Source organism: Mya arenaria, chromosome 6 (genome assembly GCF_026914265.1).
Source record: "Mya arenaria isolate MELC-2E11 chromosome 6, ASM2691426v1".
Classification (NCBI taxonomy): domain Eukaryota; kingdom Metazoa; phylum Mollusca; class Bivalvia; order Myida; family Myidae; genus Mya; species Mya arenaria.
This window is the reverse complement of record NC_069127.1, coordinates 50817780-50838322: the sequence shown is the minus strand read 5'-3', so window position 1 is coordinate 50838322 and position 20543 is coordinate 50817780. Positions and strand designations below refer to the sequence as shown.

Below are 20543 nucleotides of genomic sequence, written 5' to 3'. Positions count from 1 at the left end.
ATGGATCCAATGCTTCCTCTATATGTTGCCTTTAGTCGCTCCGTATTTGCTCGATTGTAGGTTCGGGACTATATACATGTCGGAAAAGCCTCGGATTTCATCATGAGGAACACATTGAATGTAGCCTAAAGCCCAATATTCGGTCATCCACTTGAAGTTGTTGTTTTGTGTTGCAAAAGTACTAGCATGCTGATAATAAATGGGACACAGAGTATTTTCATACTTAGTGTCTCGGCTTAAATTATGATTATGGTATTTGAACATAATAACTATAAACTATATCTACGTTGAAAATCAGGTCTATAATTAAGAAACTAAATCCTTGTGATGAGTTTGAAAATAATACTGAAATGAATTGATGTGAAAGAGATGCTATTACAGAACATGTGTATCATTAACACATCCAGATATCAGGTGAAGTCGGATTTTAGATGACACCAAATGACTCGCTGGAAGTCTTTTAATTGCCCAATCCACATACGGAGCATAAACGCATAACAGCAGAAGTCACTTTGACAAACAGCAACCTAAATAACGCGAATCGTTTGTTCCACGGAATAGATTCTCGGGAGATCCCTTAAGTAAATTTTCCTCACCCTTATTTAATGAACTTACTGGAATTTATTGGAAAACATAGAATATAAAATTCAAGAAGATGTTAAAGGTTTGTAAAGTGTAAGGACATTTTGATTATGAGATATATATGCCAATATAGAATAGCAAAGAATTGTTTTAACCGCTCCAACATTCAGTTGGTACAAAAACGGTATCGAAAACGCATACATCAAAGGAAAAAAAATATTTAATAGGGAAGTTGGAAGGCTTTTTGGTATGAAAAAAATTAAAAGGATGTTTAAAGTAACAATTGATAATTTTATTTTATGAAATTGAAATGTTTTACTCAAATGGAAACGTTCTACATTACAACGAGCAAGACAAAATTGTGACAATGTCTCAATTCTTTTGACGCAAGTTTTTGTCCTGTAAGACATTTCGATGCGAATATGAAGTACATATATTCCATTGCTACGTTTTAAGAAGTATACTCGGAGTGATCTAGTTTAACTACATAGTCAATTGACCAAATCACATATTAAAAACTCTTTATATCAATACGGTTAGTGTTATAGTTCCTCTATTGGTGTAAAATGGAAACACGAGAACAAAGCTCGTACCAAACCCCCCAAGCATCGGAGAGCGTAATGTTTCTATTTCAACGTAATACTATTATTCATCATTAAATTTCAAGGTAGCAATGATATAAAGTCGGTCTTGTCACTATGTGCAATATTAATTATGATGGTAGGGCAAAGGCTAAGGTTGGTCAAAAAGGATTTAATTCATTTTAAGTGATATGTCACGCATCATAGTTCAAAGACAGATATAAATGACAGAAGTAGCTTACTTTTGAAACAAGTTAATTTTTAAAGCGAACGTTTACTTCCCTTAGAAGAATATTAACCACTGATATTCGACGATTTTAAGGTAAGATTATTTTATAATGAGGTATACATATGTATACAAACTAAGCCATTCAGCTAAATTTCACTTAAGTGTTTTGTTAGCAGGAGTGCAGATGCACGAAAAATAATGACTGTTAAACAGACCAGAGTAAAAATGAATGGACTACCAAATCAAAAACAGTCTACATACACTACTAGGCTAAAACATACTAGTTAAACCACAGGAAACTACATATGCATAAAAACTAAGCCATTCAGCTAAATTTCACTTAAGTGTTTTGTTAGCAGGAGTGCAGACGTATGAAATATAATGGCTTTTTAACAGAACCAGATTGAAAATGGATGGCTTATATTGACCACATAAAAAATCTACATACACTACTAGACTACTAGTTACACCACAGGAAAATGAAGCAAAATCAGTTATAGACCTTGAGCAATAATCAAAAATGGCTTTTCCACAGTACCAGAGGGAAAGTTGAATTGATTACCAAATAAAACACAATAAACTACATGGCTGGCGATTGAGGAAGTATGTTTAAATAAATATAAATATAAATCTATAACTAGCATGTAAAACATATTTATTTGTAACAAAGACTGGTATGTTTATCTATTGTAACGTTATATGAGCCAAGGCATGTTGCGGATATTATCTTGTATATACGGAATATAAATGTAACAAAAGCCTTTGTTAAATGAGATCTCATATCCCAATGTTATCCTAAATGTATATTACATATTGTTTGTCGACCGTTTCAATTTCAAAAAGAAAGACCTTGCCCTTGTTTTCATATTCATAGTGTTTGAGAAAGAGATGGATATAAGCTCAGTCCTACGAAAAAAATGTTTGTGACCATTCGTCGTGAAAATGTGAATGTATTTCATATGAATGTATAAATGATATTTAAAAAAGATGGTTTTACTGATTTTGATATTTTTCTTGTCCATTTATATGGCTAAAGCACAAATTGGAGTAACATGTAAGTGTTAGTGTGTATGCGCGCGTGCGTGCGGGCGTGCGGGCGGGCGTTCGTGGGTCTGGGAGGCCGGGCGGGCGGGCGGTCGTACGTGTGAGCGTGCGTCCAGGCGTGCGTGCGTGCCTGCGTGTGTGTGTTAATGTGTTTAATATATCATTCTTAGCCTAGGAAATTGCACTATGGCTCACCTAACTTCATGAGATGCCAGTGACATTATCAATCATTACTTTAATTTTAGTTTTGGTAAATATAATTTCTATATAGCTATAATCATTCCAGGGCCATATTCAATTAATTTGAATCCTTATCCTTTCACATGCCTCACCGATTCAGTCCATTAACATTTCATTTTAATGACTAATGCACAGTTTTTTGTTGTCAGTGATTGTTTTTTAATTTAGTTACATTGATTTACTAACTCTATTGAGGAAATACAACGGGCAGATTCTCATTGGAATATAACTTTGATGATCCAAACATGAAATAATTACATTTTAAATAGCGTTACTAACTATTTTCGGCAAAACGTAACATTTTCCTGTCGATTTTCTAATAATTATAAATAAATCTCTCGAACTCTAGGTTTTACTTTCGAGGCTGTTATCATATTTCACACAATTTTATCGATGTTCGACCCTAAAAAAAGTTACATTTTGGAATATATATCACGATTTTGAATTTCATAAGCTTTGATCATTCAGATCAGAAGATATCAAAATGAAAAGCAATTGTAATTGAGAAAAGATGTCAATGTCTTTAAAATGTTTAAACCTAAATGGAGATAGAAATATGTGGAACTCTTACCAGTTCTTATCTACAGCCTGCACATATCATTCCGACTGGGCGGTCCCTACCTAATGCGGTTTGTGTTTCCTCGCTCACTTAACGGAATTATGAAACTTAAGGCGTACAAATGATGTCATACAACCGTTTTTCCTACATCCGACAGCCTGTGTGGATTATATGGAGTGCGCGACCTTGCCCAATTCGGTGTGCGACACAATCGTAACTCAGACATGCGTGTGCGTCACCTCCCAGGGATTCAAGTCGAATGCTAATAATGACGGATGCGACTACGGTGTGTTATGTTGAGTATTTTACTTCATATCTTACAGAAGCTCGACAAAACAGATTATGATTTTATTTGGATAGGGCGTAACAAAACGTGCTTGCTATATAGGATAAATTGAACCGTTTTTGTGCAATGTATTATTAGATTCATACGTTTTTAGCACCTAGTAATGGTATTGTATTTCAAACATCTTATATAAGTCAATTTGAAAACGAGAAATTGAACACATTTTTCTTGGTCACTCTGATCTGCAGTTGCAAACAATAAAGTTTCAGCCTGAGTAAGATGTGCCACGGGTAAGACATCTGCCGACGGTAGCGATTGCAACCATTTATAGTTCCTCAAAAATAATAATAATAGAGGTACCGTTGTAATCTGTTGTTATATTTCCTGCCGATGCAGTATGTACTCATTTAAACTATATATTTGCAAATGCATACTCATGTAGTGTACTTTTGATTACCTTCTTCCTAGCTAATTATTTTGTTTATTTTTTATTAAACATTAATTATTTCAAGAACGATACAAAAGTCTTAATACAGGTCAGTTAAACGTACTCCAATACATTTTCATGTCGTAGACTTAACGTGAAAATAACCCCTGATTCCCTGCTCATTTTGAGATTGCGGGGCGCTGAGCAGACCGAACAATGGTGTCGTAACGTACACGTCCACGAAACAGGACTCCATTGCTACCTACAGTTGTCACGTTGGATTCCAAATAGATGGTGTGAAAGCGAGAACTTGTTCTGCAGTGACGCCCAAAGGATGGTCTGATGCAGCACCCTCTTGTATTGCAGGTAAGCGTAAGTATTGATGAACAATGACTTAGAGATTTACGATTGATAATTAGATACTGTATTAATTTACTGAGAATATGTTTAGGTTATTGATTTATATGAAAATATATTCAGTATATTTAAAATTACAAATATTTATAATGCAATTGATGAATTCAAGTTTTGAAAAGTCGATGTGTTTATCTAAGAAGTAAGGAGTTTCAAATCAATGGCCAGTTAGCATTTTTCAGTTTTTTTCAAAACCCTTGACCGAGTTGAAAACACTTGATCTTATTCTTTGTACAAATTGTATAATGTATTCAAAATTTAGAATTGACGAGCGTGGTGTTGCTGAGTTTCTCTTCTAAAGTTTGTTTACTGGCATGATTATGATATTGTTGGATCTTCAAAAGGCTTTCGACACTTCAGAACATCGCATTAAGTGCTACAGGCTAAGACTGTTGAGTCGCAGGAGTGATTTATATCATACCTTAAACAAAGCCGAGTCCAGTTGTGTTTGGCTTACCTCGGGGATGTTACGTCTCTAATTAGTTGTATTTCTGTTATGTTAGTGACATAGATACAAGAATCAGTTAAACGATGTTTACTAATAGTTAATGCTAATGATAGCGCGATATAACTTACTCATTAAGACCTTAATGTCATAAACAAATTCTTGATAAAGACTTTGGAATCTGCAGCAAGTGGTTAATTGCTACATTGGCTGTTTCTATTTACGAATGGAGGATTCGGCTCTGAACTTATAACAAGTATGCATGTTTTCATCGAAAATGTCGATTTATGGTTATGAAAGCCATTACATTACTGTCATTTTGTTTTTTAGCTCACCAGAGCACGAAGTGCTCAAGGTGAGCTATTGTGATCATTCTTTGTCTGTCGTCCGTCCGTCCGTCCGTCCGTCAACAATTGCTTAAAAAACATCTTCACTGAAACTACCTGACCAAAGTCATAGAAACTTCACTGGAAGCTCCCTTGGGTGTCCATCTACAAAAATACAACAAGGGGTCGCGATTGATTTACAACAACAACAACAACAAAATGGCCGACTTCCTGTTTAGCTTTAAAAAAACATCTTCTCTGAAACTACCAGTCCAAATTCAATAAAACTTTACAAGAAGTTCCTTGGGTGACCCTCTACAGAAAAGCAACAAGGGGTCACGATTAATCAACAACAACAGCAACAACAACAAAATGACTGACATTCTGTTTTGCTTTTAAGACATCTTTTTTGAAAGTACCACTCCGAATTCAATGAAGCTTTACAGGGAGCTTCCTTGGGTGACCCTCTACAAAATACAACAAGGGGTCACGATTGATCAACAACAACAACAACAATAAGAAAAATAACAACAACAACTACAAAATGACTGACTTCTTGTTTTGCTTTTAATACATCCTCTATAAAACTACCTGTCCAAATTCAATGAAACTTTACAGGAAGCTTAATTGGTTAACCTTGTACAAAAATTCAACAAGGGGTTACGATTGATCATCAACAACAACAACAAAATGGCCAACTTCCTGTTTTGCTTTAAAAAAACATCTTCTCTGAAACGTAAGTCCAAATTCAATGAAACTTTACAGGAAGCTTCCTTGGGTGACCCTCTTCGAAAATACAACAAAGGGTCACGATTGATTAACAACAATAACAACAACAAAACAACAGCAACAACAACAAAATGGCTACCTTCCTGTTTTGCTTGAAAGACATCTCTTCTGAAACTATCAGTCCAAATTCAATGAAACTTTACAGGAATCTTCCTTTGGTGACCCTCTGCAAAAATACAACAAGAGATCACCATTGATCAACAACAACAACAACAACAACAACAGCAACAACAACAACAAAATGGCTGACTTTCTGTTTTGCTGTAAAATATCTCCTATAAAACAACCAGGCCAGATTCAATGAAACTTTACAGGAAGCTCCCTTGGGTAACCTTGTACAAAAATACAACAAGGGGTTACGATTGATCAACAACAACAGCAACAAAATGGCCAACTTCCTGTTTTGCTTTAAAAAATATCTTCTCTGAAACTACCAGTCCAAATTCAATGAATCTTTAGAGGAAGCTTCCTTGGGTGATTCTCTACAAAAATACAACAAGGGCTCACGATTGATCAACAACAACAACAACAACAAAATGGCTACCTTCCGGTTTTGCTTTAAAGACATCTTTTCTGAAACTACCACTCCAAATTCAATGAAACTTTACAGGAAGCTTCCATGGGTGACCCTCTAGAAAAGTACAACAAGGGGTCACGATTGATCATCAACAACAACAACAACAACAAAATGGCTGACTTCCTGTTTTGCTTTAAACATCTTCTATAAAACTACCAGTCTAAATGCAATGAAATTTTACAGGAAGCTTCCTTGGGTAACTTTGTACAAAAAGACAACAAGGGGTCACGAATTGATCAACAACAACAACAACAACAACAAAAACAAAATGGCCAACTTCCTGTTTTGCTTTCAAAATCCCCCGTCTCCTCTGAAACTACCAGGCCGATTTCACTGAAGCTTTACAGAAAGTTTCATTGCATGACCCTCTAGAAACATATAACAAGGCATTGAGATTCATCAACAACAACAACAACAACAAAATGGCCGCCTTACTGTTTTGCTTTAAAAAATGTCTGAAACTATCAGGGCAAATTCAATGAAACTTTTTCAGGTAGCTTCTTTGCATGACCCTTTATATATATATATATAAAAAACAAGGCATCGTCATCAGTCAAAATATGTTTAAATTGCAACATTTTATTAATGCTTTATCACAGAGCTGTAGCCCTTTGCTAAGGTGGGCGTTTTAGGGCCGCCATGGCTCCTTTGTACTTGTTTGAAACATAATCCGATTCAGTTAGCTCAGTAAGCGGAATACGGCGTACCCTACCTCAGTTTACGGAATACCGACCACAATGGTATGGAATCAAGCATGCCATTTGGGTTTGTACGGTTAGCTCAGTTATACCCACACTGGCTCCTAACCATGGCGTCCCGGATTTGATTCCTTGCCCGGACGTATATGTGATTGGATTTCAGTCACCAAGCCGGACCAGTGGGGTTTTCCCTTACAAATCAAGACCACAATCTTACACAAAAATTGATATAAGTTTCTTCATAATCGCTGTAAAATAAATAAACTAAAATGGAGAAAGGGGATGACAACCTCGTATAAAACATGTTTAGACCTAACACAATAAAGACATTAAATATATTTACATAAAATGGACCAAATATAGTATTTCAATTGTGTATTCTAATTACCTGTGTCTCTATGAATTTAAATACGCATGACTTAATCATACGGAATCCATAGGGGACTTTTTTAACGTTAATCAATATATATTTTATGTCATATTAACAGCGAGCCCTGAAATACATGACTCAATGATTTAGGCAACATTACATAATACGAGAAATCTAGTGACCAATACTAGAATAAATTCAATATTTATTATCAAGTAACATTACAGTCACACTGGAAACCATACCTGTATAAAACACATACGATCACACGTTCACAATAAAACCTACCGATTGTGGACCAAACTCGTTAACAAGGCTCTCTCACCGTCTTTTTTCCAGTCTAGACGCGGTGACTGCTACTATTACTGAAACGTTTATAACAGTAAAGAAAGGTCTATAAAAATCATGCAGTGCATTATTTTATAGAAATATGCGGCCAAAGTGAAATAAGCAAGTACAATATTGTACATGCAATAATACATTTAACTTGGAACTTTATCATAAATGAACAAAATAGTTGCTCGTTTACCTATTCCAACTTTCAGTAAACATTGGGTTCAACTGACCAATTTAGTGATTGAGAACACCAAATGCGGTAACCTTAAGTAACCTAGTATTTTTCAAAGCTCTAAGAATATATTTGAAGACGACTATGCTAATTATAACCTGTAGCGCTATTTCATGTATATGTGTTACGTTTACTATATAATTAGTATTAAAATCATCATAACACAATGAACAAAGTCTTCTTCAGGTAAACTCGGGGACATGTGTAACGTCGTCACAGACTTGTGTGATAACATCCTCAACGGTGAATGTAGCTCTCTAAATACCTGTATCTGTCTGGTTGGGTATAAAACTGTCAGTTTATTTGCATGCCAAGGTGGGTAAACCTTATTTATCCTAGCTCAGCTTTAAGCTGTATTTAGAAAGTTTTGCTTAGAATATATAAACATGCTTGGACCAAATACAATAGTCATTTTTGAAATCTTAACAAAACAATAGAGTAACGTTTTGTAAATAACAAGAAGCGAACGGGACGAAGTTACTCCTTGTCATTTGTCGGAGTAATGCAAGGGACAATTGAATGGTAAAACACTAACTGTTTCATGTTAGTAATATCCGTATATTTTAATCACCAGTGTCATCGATAAGATTTAAAAAAGATAAATCATTTTTTCGTGACGAGTTTTAATATTCCACAGAAATCAATGAGTGTGCTCCGAACCCTTGTATAAACGGGGGCACGTGTAATGACCTTGTCAACGAGTTCACGTGCACGTGCGCTACTGGTTTCAAGGGAATCACGTGTCAAACAAGTATGGATATAATTAGTTTTTAAATATTTGTTTATTTATATATATGGTATTAGTATAATCATTCCATTTCTACGCAAATGTAATTGAGTCGAACGCGCAAGGAAGTTTATACACCTACTGGTACACAGACATGCAACTTATAACAATATAACAATAAAAAGCAAAGTGTCACTAGTGATAAAGGCGGAGAGGGATTGTCCAATATTGCATTGCGTTGATAAACGTACAATGATACAGAGAAAAAATGTAATTTAGTCTAATGTTCACCTGTTTTAGCTTGAAAAAGAAACTGTAAACTGAAACTTGATATTTTTATTCACCAAATTTAATTCACTTGCCGGTATACAAAATGTTTCCATTAAAAAGTAACCGGCCATACTGATGTTTACACTTTTCTTACCTATAGACCCGGATGATTGTAATCCCAAGCCCTGTCAAAATGGCGGGGAGTGTACAGACGATCTGGCAACATACACTTGCGCATGCACAGCCGGATATGAGGGGACAAACTGTGAGATAAGTTAGTGAACTACACATAGCTATTTTAACGTGTTCAGTGTATATTTCCAGGTCAACTGTTAGCGAAATGTTTCATAAACTATAAATTGATCCAAAACATTTTACAGACCGTACTTGTCTTGTATTAAGCAAAAGCGTTGGTGTCACCGTTTGAAAAGCGAACAAGACGATCAATGAAAGTAACTTTTGCTAAGAATATTTATATGAAAATCTACATAAACAAGCTCAGTAGCCAAAAGTAGAAGTCCTCCCGCAACTGAAATAATAAGCAAAACATAAGCGTCTTTTTTATAAGCAATGTATGTTTCTATTGGTATCGCATCTTATGCTAGCAGTACAAAATTCTGATTTATATATTTTAGCAATTAAATATGCTAAATAGTATTAAAAAAAAAATATGCGCACGCTCGAAGTGTAATATTTCTCTCGACGAGTATGTATTCCATGTTTTACATCCGTAGAGGGTCTTTGGGAGTACTGTGGATATATATTTCTCATGGTCAGAAGGTTCAGCTTCTTATGATGTAACCCAGAATTTAGCAAATTCATGTACGTTCCTCGTAATTTATAACAAGCTTTACGGATTGCTTTTTTCGATTTTGGAAGTTTTTATCCGTTATACTTTTAGGTAGTTAAGGGTGTCAATTTAATGGATCTTGTGAAAACAAAATTTAAAACAACGGTCAAATTGTGGATGTTTTTTTCGTTAAACACAAGGACTTTGCACTTTGCAATCTATTAAAATAGCTTCGTTTCCTCGTGTATTGGCAACGAATGTCTTTAATTTGGTTCATGGCTGATCTTGAAAATGATCATGTTCATGTCATCTGCTACAGTTGAGGAATTGATAATTTGACGATAAATACACAAGCAATTTGGCGAAAACTTCCGCATTATAAATAAAATGTTAACACAATGTAAACAAATATCAGTTAGTAAATTACAACACCACAAATGTTGTTTATTTTATTCATACAACACACAATCACGAGTAGATACATAATTATGACTTTCACGCAACGTACGCAAGAAGAGTGTATGAAAATCTGTTCGCTCACAATGGTTCTATTTAGAGTTACCCCCGTAACGGCAATTCCCATTCAAATCTAGAAACTAGAAGTATTGAAACAAAGTAAGGTACAGGAGCAAGTGTAGCTCTTTTGAAAAGACCCCACATTTCTTTAACGGCATGTCAGAGTTACTGCAATGCTCCGATACACGCGATAAACTTTCCCTGGATTTTAAATCAGAAATGAGTTTAAATTATCTAAACTTTCCATTACTACCTCCGATCGCTAGGCGCCAGCAACGGGAGCTTCTTGGAGCAATTTTAAACGCCTTCTTTCGGTATGACGCGGTCTGAAACTGCAGCAAATAAGGAATACTACGCAAGAAAGGTTTAGCTGCAGCTGACAACCGCAGACCAACACCATAAGTAGTCGGGTCTCAGGCTGATTCACAGACAATGCGGCGGCTACATTAATGGATATATCATTTGAATAAAATTAAAAGGGATATTTATCATTAAAGACTACTTCTGTGTCATGGCTATGCGCCTCTTGAAATAAAATAAATATTAAAAGACAATCATATATAAATATGACATCGAACATCATATTCATAAAAGCACATTAAACACAAAGTTGCGATACCACTGATATAATCACATACTCACGACCATATATATGTCCTTATATAACATACGGAAATCGTTGAATGTTGAGCTCGCGCAGCAAACGACATTCGACAATCAGAAAATAAATACCATGCAAAACCGCATCTAAAATTGTACTACCATTGGTTTGTTATAATTTGCAAATATCTTTCCATTGTTTTTTATTGTATGTTCAAAGATTAATGAAATGCACCATCTTAATTGCATTGAAATTCGTTTGTATTAATTTACATTTTTTTACAATGTTTGTTATTTTATGTTAAAAGACAAAAACAAAAAAAAAAGGATTTAAATATTGTGTAATTTGGTAGTGTCTTTTCTTCAGACATAGATGAATGCGCAAGTGCGCCTTGTGTAAACGGTGCAAGTTGCAGTGATGGTATTAACTCCTACACATGCAATTGTGTTCCTGGATACACCGGCCTGAATTGTCAGATAGGTATTACAAAACCAGTCAATCAGCCAATATTTAATGCTTCTTCTTCTTCTTCTTCATCTTCTTCTTTGTCTCCTTCATCATCATCTTCGTTCACACGCATTGCATTTGAATGACAACATAGCCAAATAATAGCGTCAGCATAGCAGCGATCCGACAGGACGATCTTCCGTAAAATGCATTTCTGATTGGTCAATTGGGTACAATCAATGGTCCAGAATGGTCAATTGGGCAAATTAATTCGGGCTCAATCTGTAATCTGGTCTATAAGTTTCCCAATATATATTTCGATAGAAAACTACCGAATATTTACGTGCTTTTTTCAATTGTATATCTTAATATTTTTCAATTATTCGAATGAACTATTATTAAAGTACTTTCAACATTACAATAATCTGACAAAAGCATCCATTATAAACTGAAACCTTTTGAAATTTTGCTGTTTCTAAACATACTATTCGCAATCATGTCAATCAACATTTTTTTTAGACAGATAACAGTCAATACATTTAATAAGGTCGTTATCTTTACTTTTCCTTTTCATAGACATTGATGACTGTGTTTCACAACCATGTTTGAACGAGGGCACATGTTTGGAGGGCCTGGCAAAGTTTACGTGTGTTTGTGTGCAGGGCTACTCAGGTTCTTTGTGTCAGGACGGTATGTTACGTTATTATAATAAAAAATAAACACTCAAACAATAATAATTCAATGTTAACTGGCACACCTTGCCCTTTACAATATCGATAAAATGTTTGAGTATTTGGGATTATCATTTGAAAATAAATCGGGAAAAAGAGAGCAAATGGAAGAGAAACCACTTCCGATGAATGCACTTTTATTGTAGGGGAAGGATTCGGGTACAAAGCTGTCCAGACGAGCACTATTATTACGGCCATATCGAGCCTTGTGACGGTTATGTTACTGACAATTGGTGGCATCGCCCTTGCGTGTACCAGAAAAAGGTATTCATGTCTTCCTTTGTATGTGTATCAGTTCAAATAAGAGCTTGGCAAATATAAACGAAACGGAGAGATATGAGAATATCTTAAACCTGCATGTCAAGAGTTTAAGGCTGGGCATATGTCGTGAAAATGCCGATGACTGTTATCACGGTGTTGAGCAAGGCGGCCGTAAGATGTTTGTAAATAAAGATTCAGTTGATGAGGTGGAATCGATATTTACAGCTTTATATACACGAGCCCTTAAAACATTTGGTGGTAATACAAGTCATTGTCAGATCATTTTAAAATTTTAAGTATTTTCTATGGTTGACTATTAGAAAAAAGAAGTCTTACGCTACTTAAAAATGATTTTTAAAGTCGATTAGAAAATATTAGAAAATATAATTAATTGCTGGTTATTAATGATTTATATTCCTTTTTATTGATTTTAGGAGGAAAGTAGTCCAGTCCCATAAAGGTTACTGATTTTGTTCATTTTAATCCTAAAAATATAGGGAACTATAATTACATTGATCAATTTCAAAGTTTATTTGGGGATTTTGATATAAAATACGGCTGTCTTATTCACATATGCGAGCTTTTTCTTTTGGTCTTATATTAAGCTATTAATAATTGTTTCTTAACTTACAAAAAAAACAACGTTTGAACAATATAATTACAACACAACATGTGTACCGGATGTACCGTGGCAATAGTAAAAGGTTCTGCTAATTCATTTTATTTTTCTTTCACTTGGATTGAACATTCAAATAGTACAATTATAATTTGCAACACACGAATAATGCATATTGTTTTTGTATTTTATAGAACAAGTAATTATGATGTCATCGGCCCGGAACAGCAGGTATATTGAGAACGTTAGTCAGGTTATAGACTATGAAGTTCTGGAGAACCGGAATAATCGTCCATATCAGGATCTTCACACGATCAACCAAATTCAAACGTAGTGAAATCCCAAATGATCAAACACGCACGAATTTCAGCCCATTTTCCATTTTGTTTATCCCTCTGCGTTTTCAAATGCATATTTCTTGTGTGTTATATTCCTGTTTAACGTGAACGTCAAGTGACAAAGTCGAGAGACAGAAATACTTAAAATTTGCAATACAATTCTTATCTGCCAAACGACTTTTTCCACCAACACATGATTGGCAGGAATGAACTTTGCGGCAGGGATTTATTTTAGAACAAAAACCTGCGCTGTGGCTGGGTTGAATGTGCGTAGCTAGCCATACGCACGTTCACCAATACGTAATATTTATCAGAAAAAGGAAAAAAAAAAAAAACTGAAGGCTAAGGGGATATAGGGGTACGGGAAAATTTGCCCAACTATATAAGTTGCTTGACACTGTATTTTGTCCTCATGCGTCTGCGGTAATAATACTTTGGAAATTAATAAAAGTGTCTCTACCCTTTCTTTTGATTGAACAATGAAGAACACAACTTGACTTGTTTGTCTCCCTTAGACGGTAGGGTTTTATCGCTGCAATTGTACTCATATCCGAATGATGCTAACGAATCGGTAATTTTCAAAATGGCAACGTCATCGAGGCCACCGTACGATGACATTTTTGACGGGACAATCGACGACGGTAACAGATACAGTATCTGTTGTCCCTTAAGGTATCTACATACACCAATATACGCATGCTAAATGCAGCATTGCACCAACCATACATTGTAGGAAATAATACTCATCATACAATTCTGACAAATATTTTTTTTATAATGTTACTTACAAAATTTGAATATCTGCACAGTAGACGAGTTTGCTTTCACAAAGGGTATCTATTATCTACATACATCACACATTCTGTTTCCGTTTTCATTGAATGCAAATAAAAATGGTATAAGATTGCACTGGTAGAGATATGGAAAGAACAAAGCATTTATAGGCTTCTGACTTTCGAGACTCTTATAGTAAACCCAAGTCTTTGTAATAAATAGAAAAGACAAAACCCGCCTAACTGCAGGCAGAAGGTCTCACACATGAAAAATCGATGGAAATATACGACGAATTTTATCTAGACCAAGTATATGACAGAGACGCGTTTGCACAAGGGTATCAACGATGGTCTGTGAAGAGGACAATGTTATCACCTGCTTCATATACAAGCTTGAAGAAGGCATTAGCATTTGCAAGATGGTGTTGTTTTGCATGCGAGTAGCTTCGGTAATGGCGGTGTTTAAACATATCTACGTAGCATCATGTCTACCTAGCGAATGTCAGGACTTGGCTTACTTAACTTTACCGCGAGCTTGAAATCAAGTCGTGGATAGCTTTGCACAAAAACTGATCGCCGTCTGGCTCTGCTGTTTATAAGATTTAAACTGCTATGGACTTTCACATCACTATGTGTGCATTATTGATTTTGTATAATGCAGTTTGTTTTCTTTGGCACGGCGAACACTGTCATAGACATTTCGGTTCGCTGAATACCTCCATAGAAAACAACAAAGTCATTTATATTTCAATGTTATTATTTTTGAAGTCTCAGAGAAGCACTTTGGATGAACTTGCAACATGCGCAAAGTATGTCTATGTAACAACATGCTTGTCAGAAAATATGGCTTGCAGACTTGGTCGACTGGACGAGGAAAACAGATAAATCCCTCTTTTTGGGCTATTTCAGAAACCTCTGCCCGTTTGTCTTCCAGATTTACAGGATTTTTCTTATACCACTAGATGTTAGGCCTCATCACGCATACGCTCATTAACAATGATGTAGAGAAACACATATCATTTACATGAGTCATGTATACGTACTATATCAAGATGTACAAGTGTATATAACATCGCTATGTTCTTTGTAGACAAGTGAAAACAAATCGATCATTCATATGCTGAAATGAAAAAATAAAAGCAAACTTCCACCATAAACATTTCCCCAAAGCTGGATAACTTTACATGCATATGCGCACGAATCACTCGTGCTTATAAAATGCCATCTGGCGGTAATTTCTTTATAAAGAAGGGAAACTAATTTCCTTCTAATTCGTTTCACTCAAATCTAGAAAATTATATTTAACGTTGATAGATTATTAGACTTCAATATTTTATTCTATTAAAATTAATTGTGTTAGTTTATGGAAAGTATTGAAACATGTAAGTAGTACCCTAATGCCAAACAAAATGTCATATTGACACTGAACTATAGCATGAAAACGCCCTTTTTTCCTCTTAATTTTTAAAACTTTCCCAACTCCCAACGGTAAAAGAGAGCAAACCCCTCCAGCACCTACCCCCACTCACAGCGCTTCTGCTCGTGTCGCAGTAACGCTGCTCATACTTGGAGTACACTTCAAAAGCGTCGAGGTACGGCCCTGGAAGACAACTATTGCCATTTATCTGATTAAAAACGGATAATAAACGCTTCTTCTGAATCTAAAGGCCTATGATTTCTTTTGTAAAGTGAAAACTAAGAATTATTACGTTCAATCTCAGTGTCCAAGTGATTTTAAACCATGTATATTTACACCCCAACTTCCATTCCTTAAATGAACTGCCTTTCGGCAATTGCGTTCATCAATCGATGAACGCAACATCTTCGGATATGTTCGGATCGTAACTCATTGCATATACATGAAAACTATTGATCTTGTTATTGTTTGTATTGTATCAGCAGGTCCCGTTAAACAAAAATCAAGATTTCTTAAAGTGTTAATTTATTATATTTTAAACGTATTGTTGCCATAAGTGTTTCAATTTTACGTTTTAAAGTGATTTCAAGCGGTTGATCTTTTCCCGCGTTATTGTGACGTCATTTGAAAAAAAATGTTTCCGGTTACAGTCGGGTCGGTCTATTTACAGAATGGGTAAGAACGGATTACTGAAAGGTTTCCTTAACTGAAATGAAGTATTTTTTTCGCAATTCTTTAGTGAAATAATGAACTTTTGGTGTAAATATAAGGAATGGATTGCGTGGTTGATGTCATTATCGGGGATATGAACGCAATTGGGTTGGTCAAAGTACGCGTGGAGTCCTTCGGACTCCACACACATTGACCAACCCAATTGCGTTCATACCCCGATAATGACATCAACCCCGCAATTCATTCCTTAAATAATTTGTGTCATACAAATTGTTCACATGTTTCAAAATTGTTATTGCGTGATGTAGAAATTTGTGTTTTCATTGACTATCATAAAATAGTTTCATTAAATACTTTATACCTGAAATAATAGAATGGGTAACAATTTACATGCAAATTGCACGTCTCCTATTTTATATGTCGATGACAACCGTTCTGATGTAATGTTTTAGCTTAACATAGTGTGGAAGCCTTGTAAAATGGTTATATATATATATAAACTTGTATTTCAAATGGGGAAATGGGAAAAGGAATTAAATATAGGTTATTAAAGGAAGTAATGGACACGGGACAGGATGGTCCAAGTTAGATGCCTCTTTAACTTTTGCTGAAATTCATAGAGATCGACACAACTACAAGCCCAGTTAATAAACGATGCATTAATTTCCAGCAATGATAAAAAAAATAAAAGACAAAGCATTACACCAATATCTTCATTTGTTCATAAACTGTATGAACCGAAACATTTTAAGCGCTTGGCCCGAGGGAAACACCTTGATTTTTACTTAATTTAATAATGATGGCTCAAACATATAGGCAGCATAAATTAAACTTTTTACTTCATTTTGTATGACCCCGTCGCCACTTCGGACGCCACCGAGGTCGATTTGAAGGCTTTTACAATATACTGACCATTTCATATATCAAGGAGAGAGAAACAGATAGCATAACTTTCATTTCTTTAAAATCAGTAATAGAGTATGACCATAAAATAAGCAGTAAAATATATTTCTTATTTCAACAGTGGCTGATCAACGACTTAAAGAAGGAACATGTACGTTTATGAGCTCGGTAGTTTCTATATTTTACTATTCATAACATGCCACTTAGAAAAAATCGAAAGTTGAAAACATACAACTCGAGGGGTGAATGCGAAAAGGTTCTAAGTGACATTAAATAAAGAAGCAGATAGAACCTTTTCGCTTTCACCCCTCGAACTGTGCTCCGATAAACATCTGTTTCTTGTTACAAATGAAGAATAGTTTTGAGAAAAGTTTGAGTAAAATACCAAACGTTCTTAAATGAGAGGCTTTCGTAAAACTTGGGACAAACATAAATGAGATTGCAATATCTTGGGTAATGAATTTCAGGTTATAAGAGTTCGATTGAAGTATAATTAAAATCATTACTGCAAATGTTCAAAGGACATTGACAAGTAAACCATTTTGTACGCCTTCGTAGTACGTCAAACCTAAGAGAAAATACAAAACATAGGGTAGTGCATTCCAGGTTGTAGCATTTAAATTTTATTGAGGAATAATTAAATTAATTGCTTCAAAGGAAATTGACAAGCAAACGTTTTTGTACGCCTCGATACGCGTTGGTTTACATAAAATTGTGGCAATAAACGATAAATTTGTTGTTAAATTGTTCTAAACGTTTTAGATGACTAGAAATAACCGATTCATTGTAATAAATGCATTAATTAGCACCATATATCGGTTATCGGTTGATTTAGAACGACCACTCACATGAAACAAGATATCCTCGTGCTTTGCAACTGAACCAAGCGCTTTAATTTTGGTAAAAATTGACTCCCTTCTTAAGCGATTGCACAAACGTGACATGATAAAGTGATTTTAATCATTTTGGCCTGCATTTCAGAACAATATATTTATCAGTAAATGTAGGGATTTCTAAGAATCTAGTTAAGCACATTTAATTGATCAATAAATGTTTGGGATTCCAGGATTTCATAAAAGCACATTTATGAATAAATGTAGGTTTTACCATGTTTCCAGAAAAGTACACGATCAAAATTATAATTGAATTTGAGGGTTTTTACGGGTCCAGATAAGCACATTTAGGCAACTTTAAATTAATTGCTAGATTTTCAACGCACGCCCACGCATTTCCCACCACCCCTTGAATTATATTGACTCAAATAAAAAGGTTGAACTAGGGTCTGTACATGCGTATCGATCCGGTTCTGTCCGGGAACGGCAGTTATTCATACTTACGGTGTATATGTATAAGTTTCACATGTTAAACAGGAGAAATTTTACGATCGTGTTCGTGGTTCGTATAAAACACAAGCATATAGTCCCTTATGCACTGATAAAGAGCATGAACACATATTCGACGGTGAAACAGTCATCTAGCAATTAACTTATAATGGCCTTATCAATAACTGTAGATCTTTTCCGGATTTCAGAAAAGCACATTCTGTATATTGTACTGTAAGCTGTAAAGAGATAATAAATCAGTTGTGATTATAATTATTGGTTTTATTCGAACAAGATATCAGAATTATTTAACATTATTTTTCAGCGTGTATATCCTCGCTACCAGTCTGCATATGCTATTGCTATGGAAACCGGATACCGGAAATGCCAGCTGGACGTTTTTTCCGGTATGGCACTCTGTGCGTATGGTGCTCAGGATCTAGAAAAGGTAAATGTTAATTATAGTAGAAAAGTGGATCTTTGAAACCAGACAAATGTTAGAAGTCATTGTAAGACATACATGTTAAAAGTGAATAGCAAAATATTGCATTGCTACATCGCAATCGTTAAATATAAATTGATTTTGTATGTCAATTTAATCATCGTTATCATAATTGATCATTGTATATAGCATATTCATTTCATTGTGAGCTCAATTATAGTTATTATTGTTTGCACACAAATGCATCCTTCTATCGTATTCCAGGCCGTTGATATCAACGAAAAAGTGCTGACATTCTTCAAAGAACAAGAATCAAAGGTACAAGTGCACTGAACAACTTTTAAAATATTATAATGTTTCTGTTACATCCAGACGTGTTTTTTTCTAAACAATAGAAAGCAAAAATATGACAAACGCCTTCTATTATGATAAAAAGGTTATTTGTTCAGTCCCAGATGATATTTCTGTACTTAGAAGTAATGTGTTTTTGTTTAGTTTTATTATGATAACGTTGAAGGCAACTAAGATCATCTGGGAATAGCAAAAAAACAAGAAAAGTTGTTAACAACTGTATTGAAGAGTTGTAAGTACAAAATGAATAGATCTTAAGCTGCCAATTGACCCTGCTCCCCCCGGGGAAATTTTGAAGGTGATGTCGCCACAAAATGAGACATGTTTACGCTCTGAGGTAGGGGGCATAAGTGAATAACTGACTTTTAATCTACGTTACCCTATGTAGCTACTTTTAAGTTTTTTCTTCCATGTATAATGATCGTTTATGACATAAAAGTTGGTAAATCATCGTTCTTAAGTTGTATGAAGGGTTTCTTATAATTCATATTGCGCGAATTGGTGTTAAGTACGTTACTGTTAAAACGTAACATAAAAGCAACATTGTAATAGAAATAATATGTTACACATGTTATTTTGCTTGATGAAAGAGGTATACCATATTTCAAATACTTAGACGATTTCATCAATAAATCCCTAAACTTTTTTATGATTGTGCAGATAACGCGTGTGTAATTTACGTTACTTTTAGTTTTATTTTGCAAAATAACGATTGATGCTGGTAAATTATGAATACCCTTTACACAATTAATCACTTTAGTTATACACTTTATATTCTGGTTTTATTTCTAATTTGAACCAGTGATAAAACCTACGTTACCATGATTACGTTACCTAGATAAAACATTTAAATGTTATTGTTAAGTTTCATGTTTAAAATGTGTTAGATCAAATAGAGTTGCACACAATTAAATGTTAAAACACAATAGTATAAAAACATATGTATTTGTTCAACAGAAATTGTAAAAAGGCGAATGAAATAGATATTTTTATTTCACATGAAATACAGCGTGAATTTTCATTAAAATGCAGTTTACAAACATAAATTGATAAATAAGTGGAAAAGCTAAATTTTGTAAACTAAATTAGATTTTAAAATTGTTCTTATGGAACGGGGCCAGGCAAATATGGAAGAGATCATTAACAATCCAAATGTGAACAAAACAACTATTTTCCCTTGGTCAAGTTACATGGTCTTTAGAAACTGCTGATAGAATGCCTTTAAAAACCA

General features: G+C 34.7%; 1 protein-coding gene across 1 annotated transcript; it reads left to right on the top strand.

Annotated features, from left to right (window-relative positions):
• The first annotated feature begins 2312 nt into the window (after nt 1–2312).
• Nucleotides 2313–18962, top strand: LOC128237178 (fibropellin-1-like). The gene is made up of 12 exons (XM_052952477.1): nt 2313–2446; nt 3393–3521; nt 4138–4314; nt 8322–8450; nt 8773–8886; nt 9293–9397; nt 11406–11519; nt 12063–12176; nt 12364–12481; nt 12913–12938; nt 13289–13325; nt 18845–18962. The coding sequence occupies exons 1-12, from the start codon at nt 2380–2382 to the stop codon at nt 18960–18962; spliced, it is 1248 nt and encodes a 415-aa protein (XP_052808437.1). The 5' UTR covers nt 2313–2379.
• Nucleotides 18963–20543: the final 1581 nt, after the last annotated feature.

Excerpts from the sequence above, each read along its gene's own strand:
- LOC128237178 (XM_052952477.1), top strand. The coding sequence starts at position 2,380 with ATGGTTTTACTGATTTTGATATTTTTCTTGTCCATTTATATGGCTAAA. Across the intron at positions 8,887-9,292 it reads GGGAATCACGTGTCAAACAA|ACCCGGATGATTGTAATCCC; the intron begins GTATGGATATAA and ends TCTTACCTATAG. Across the intron at positions 12,482-12,912 it reads CTTGCGTGTACCAGAAAAAG|GAGGAAAGTAGTCCAGTCCC; the intron begins GTATTCATGTCT and ends TATTGATTTTAG.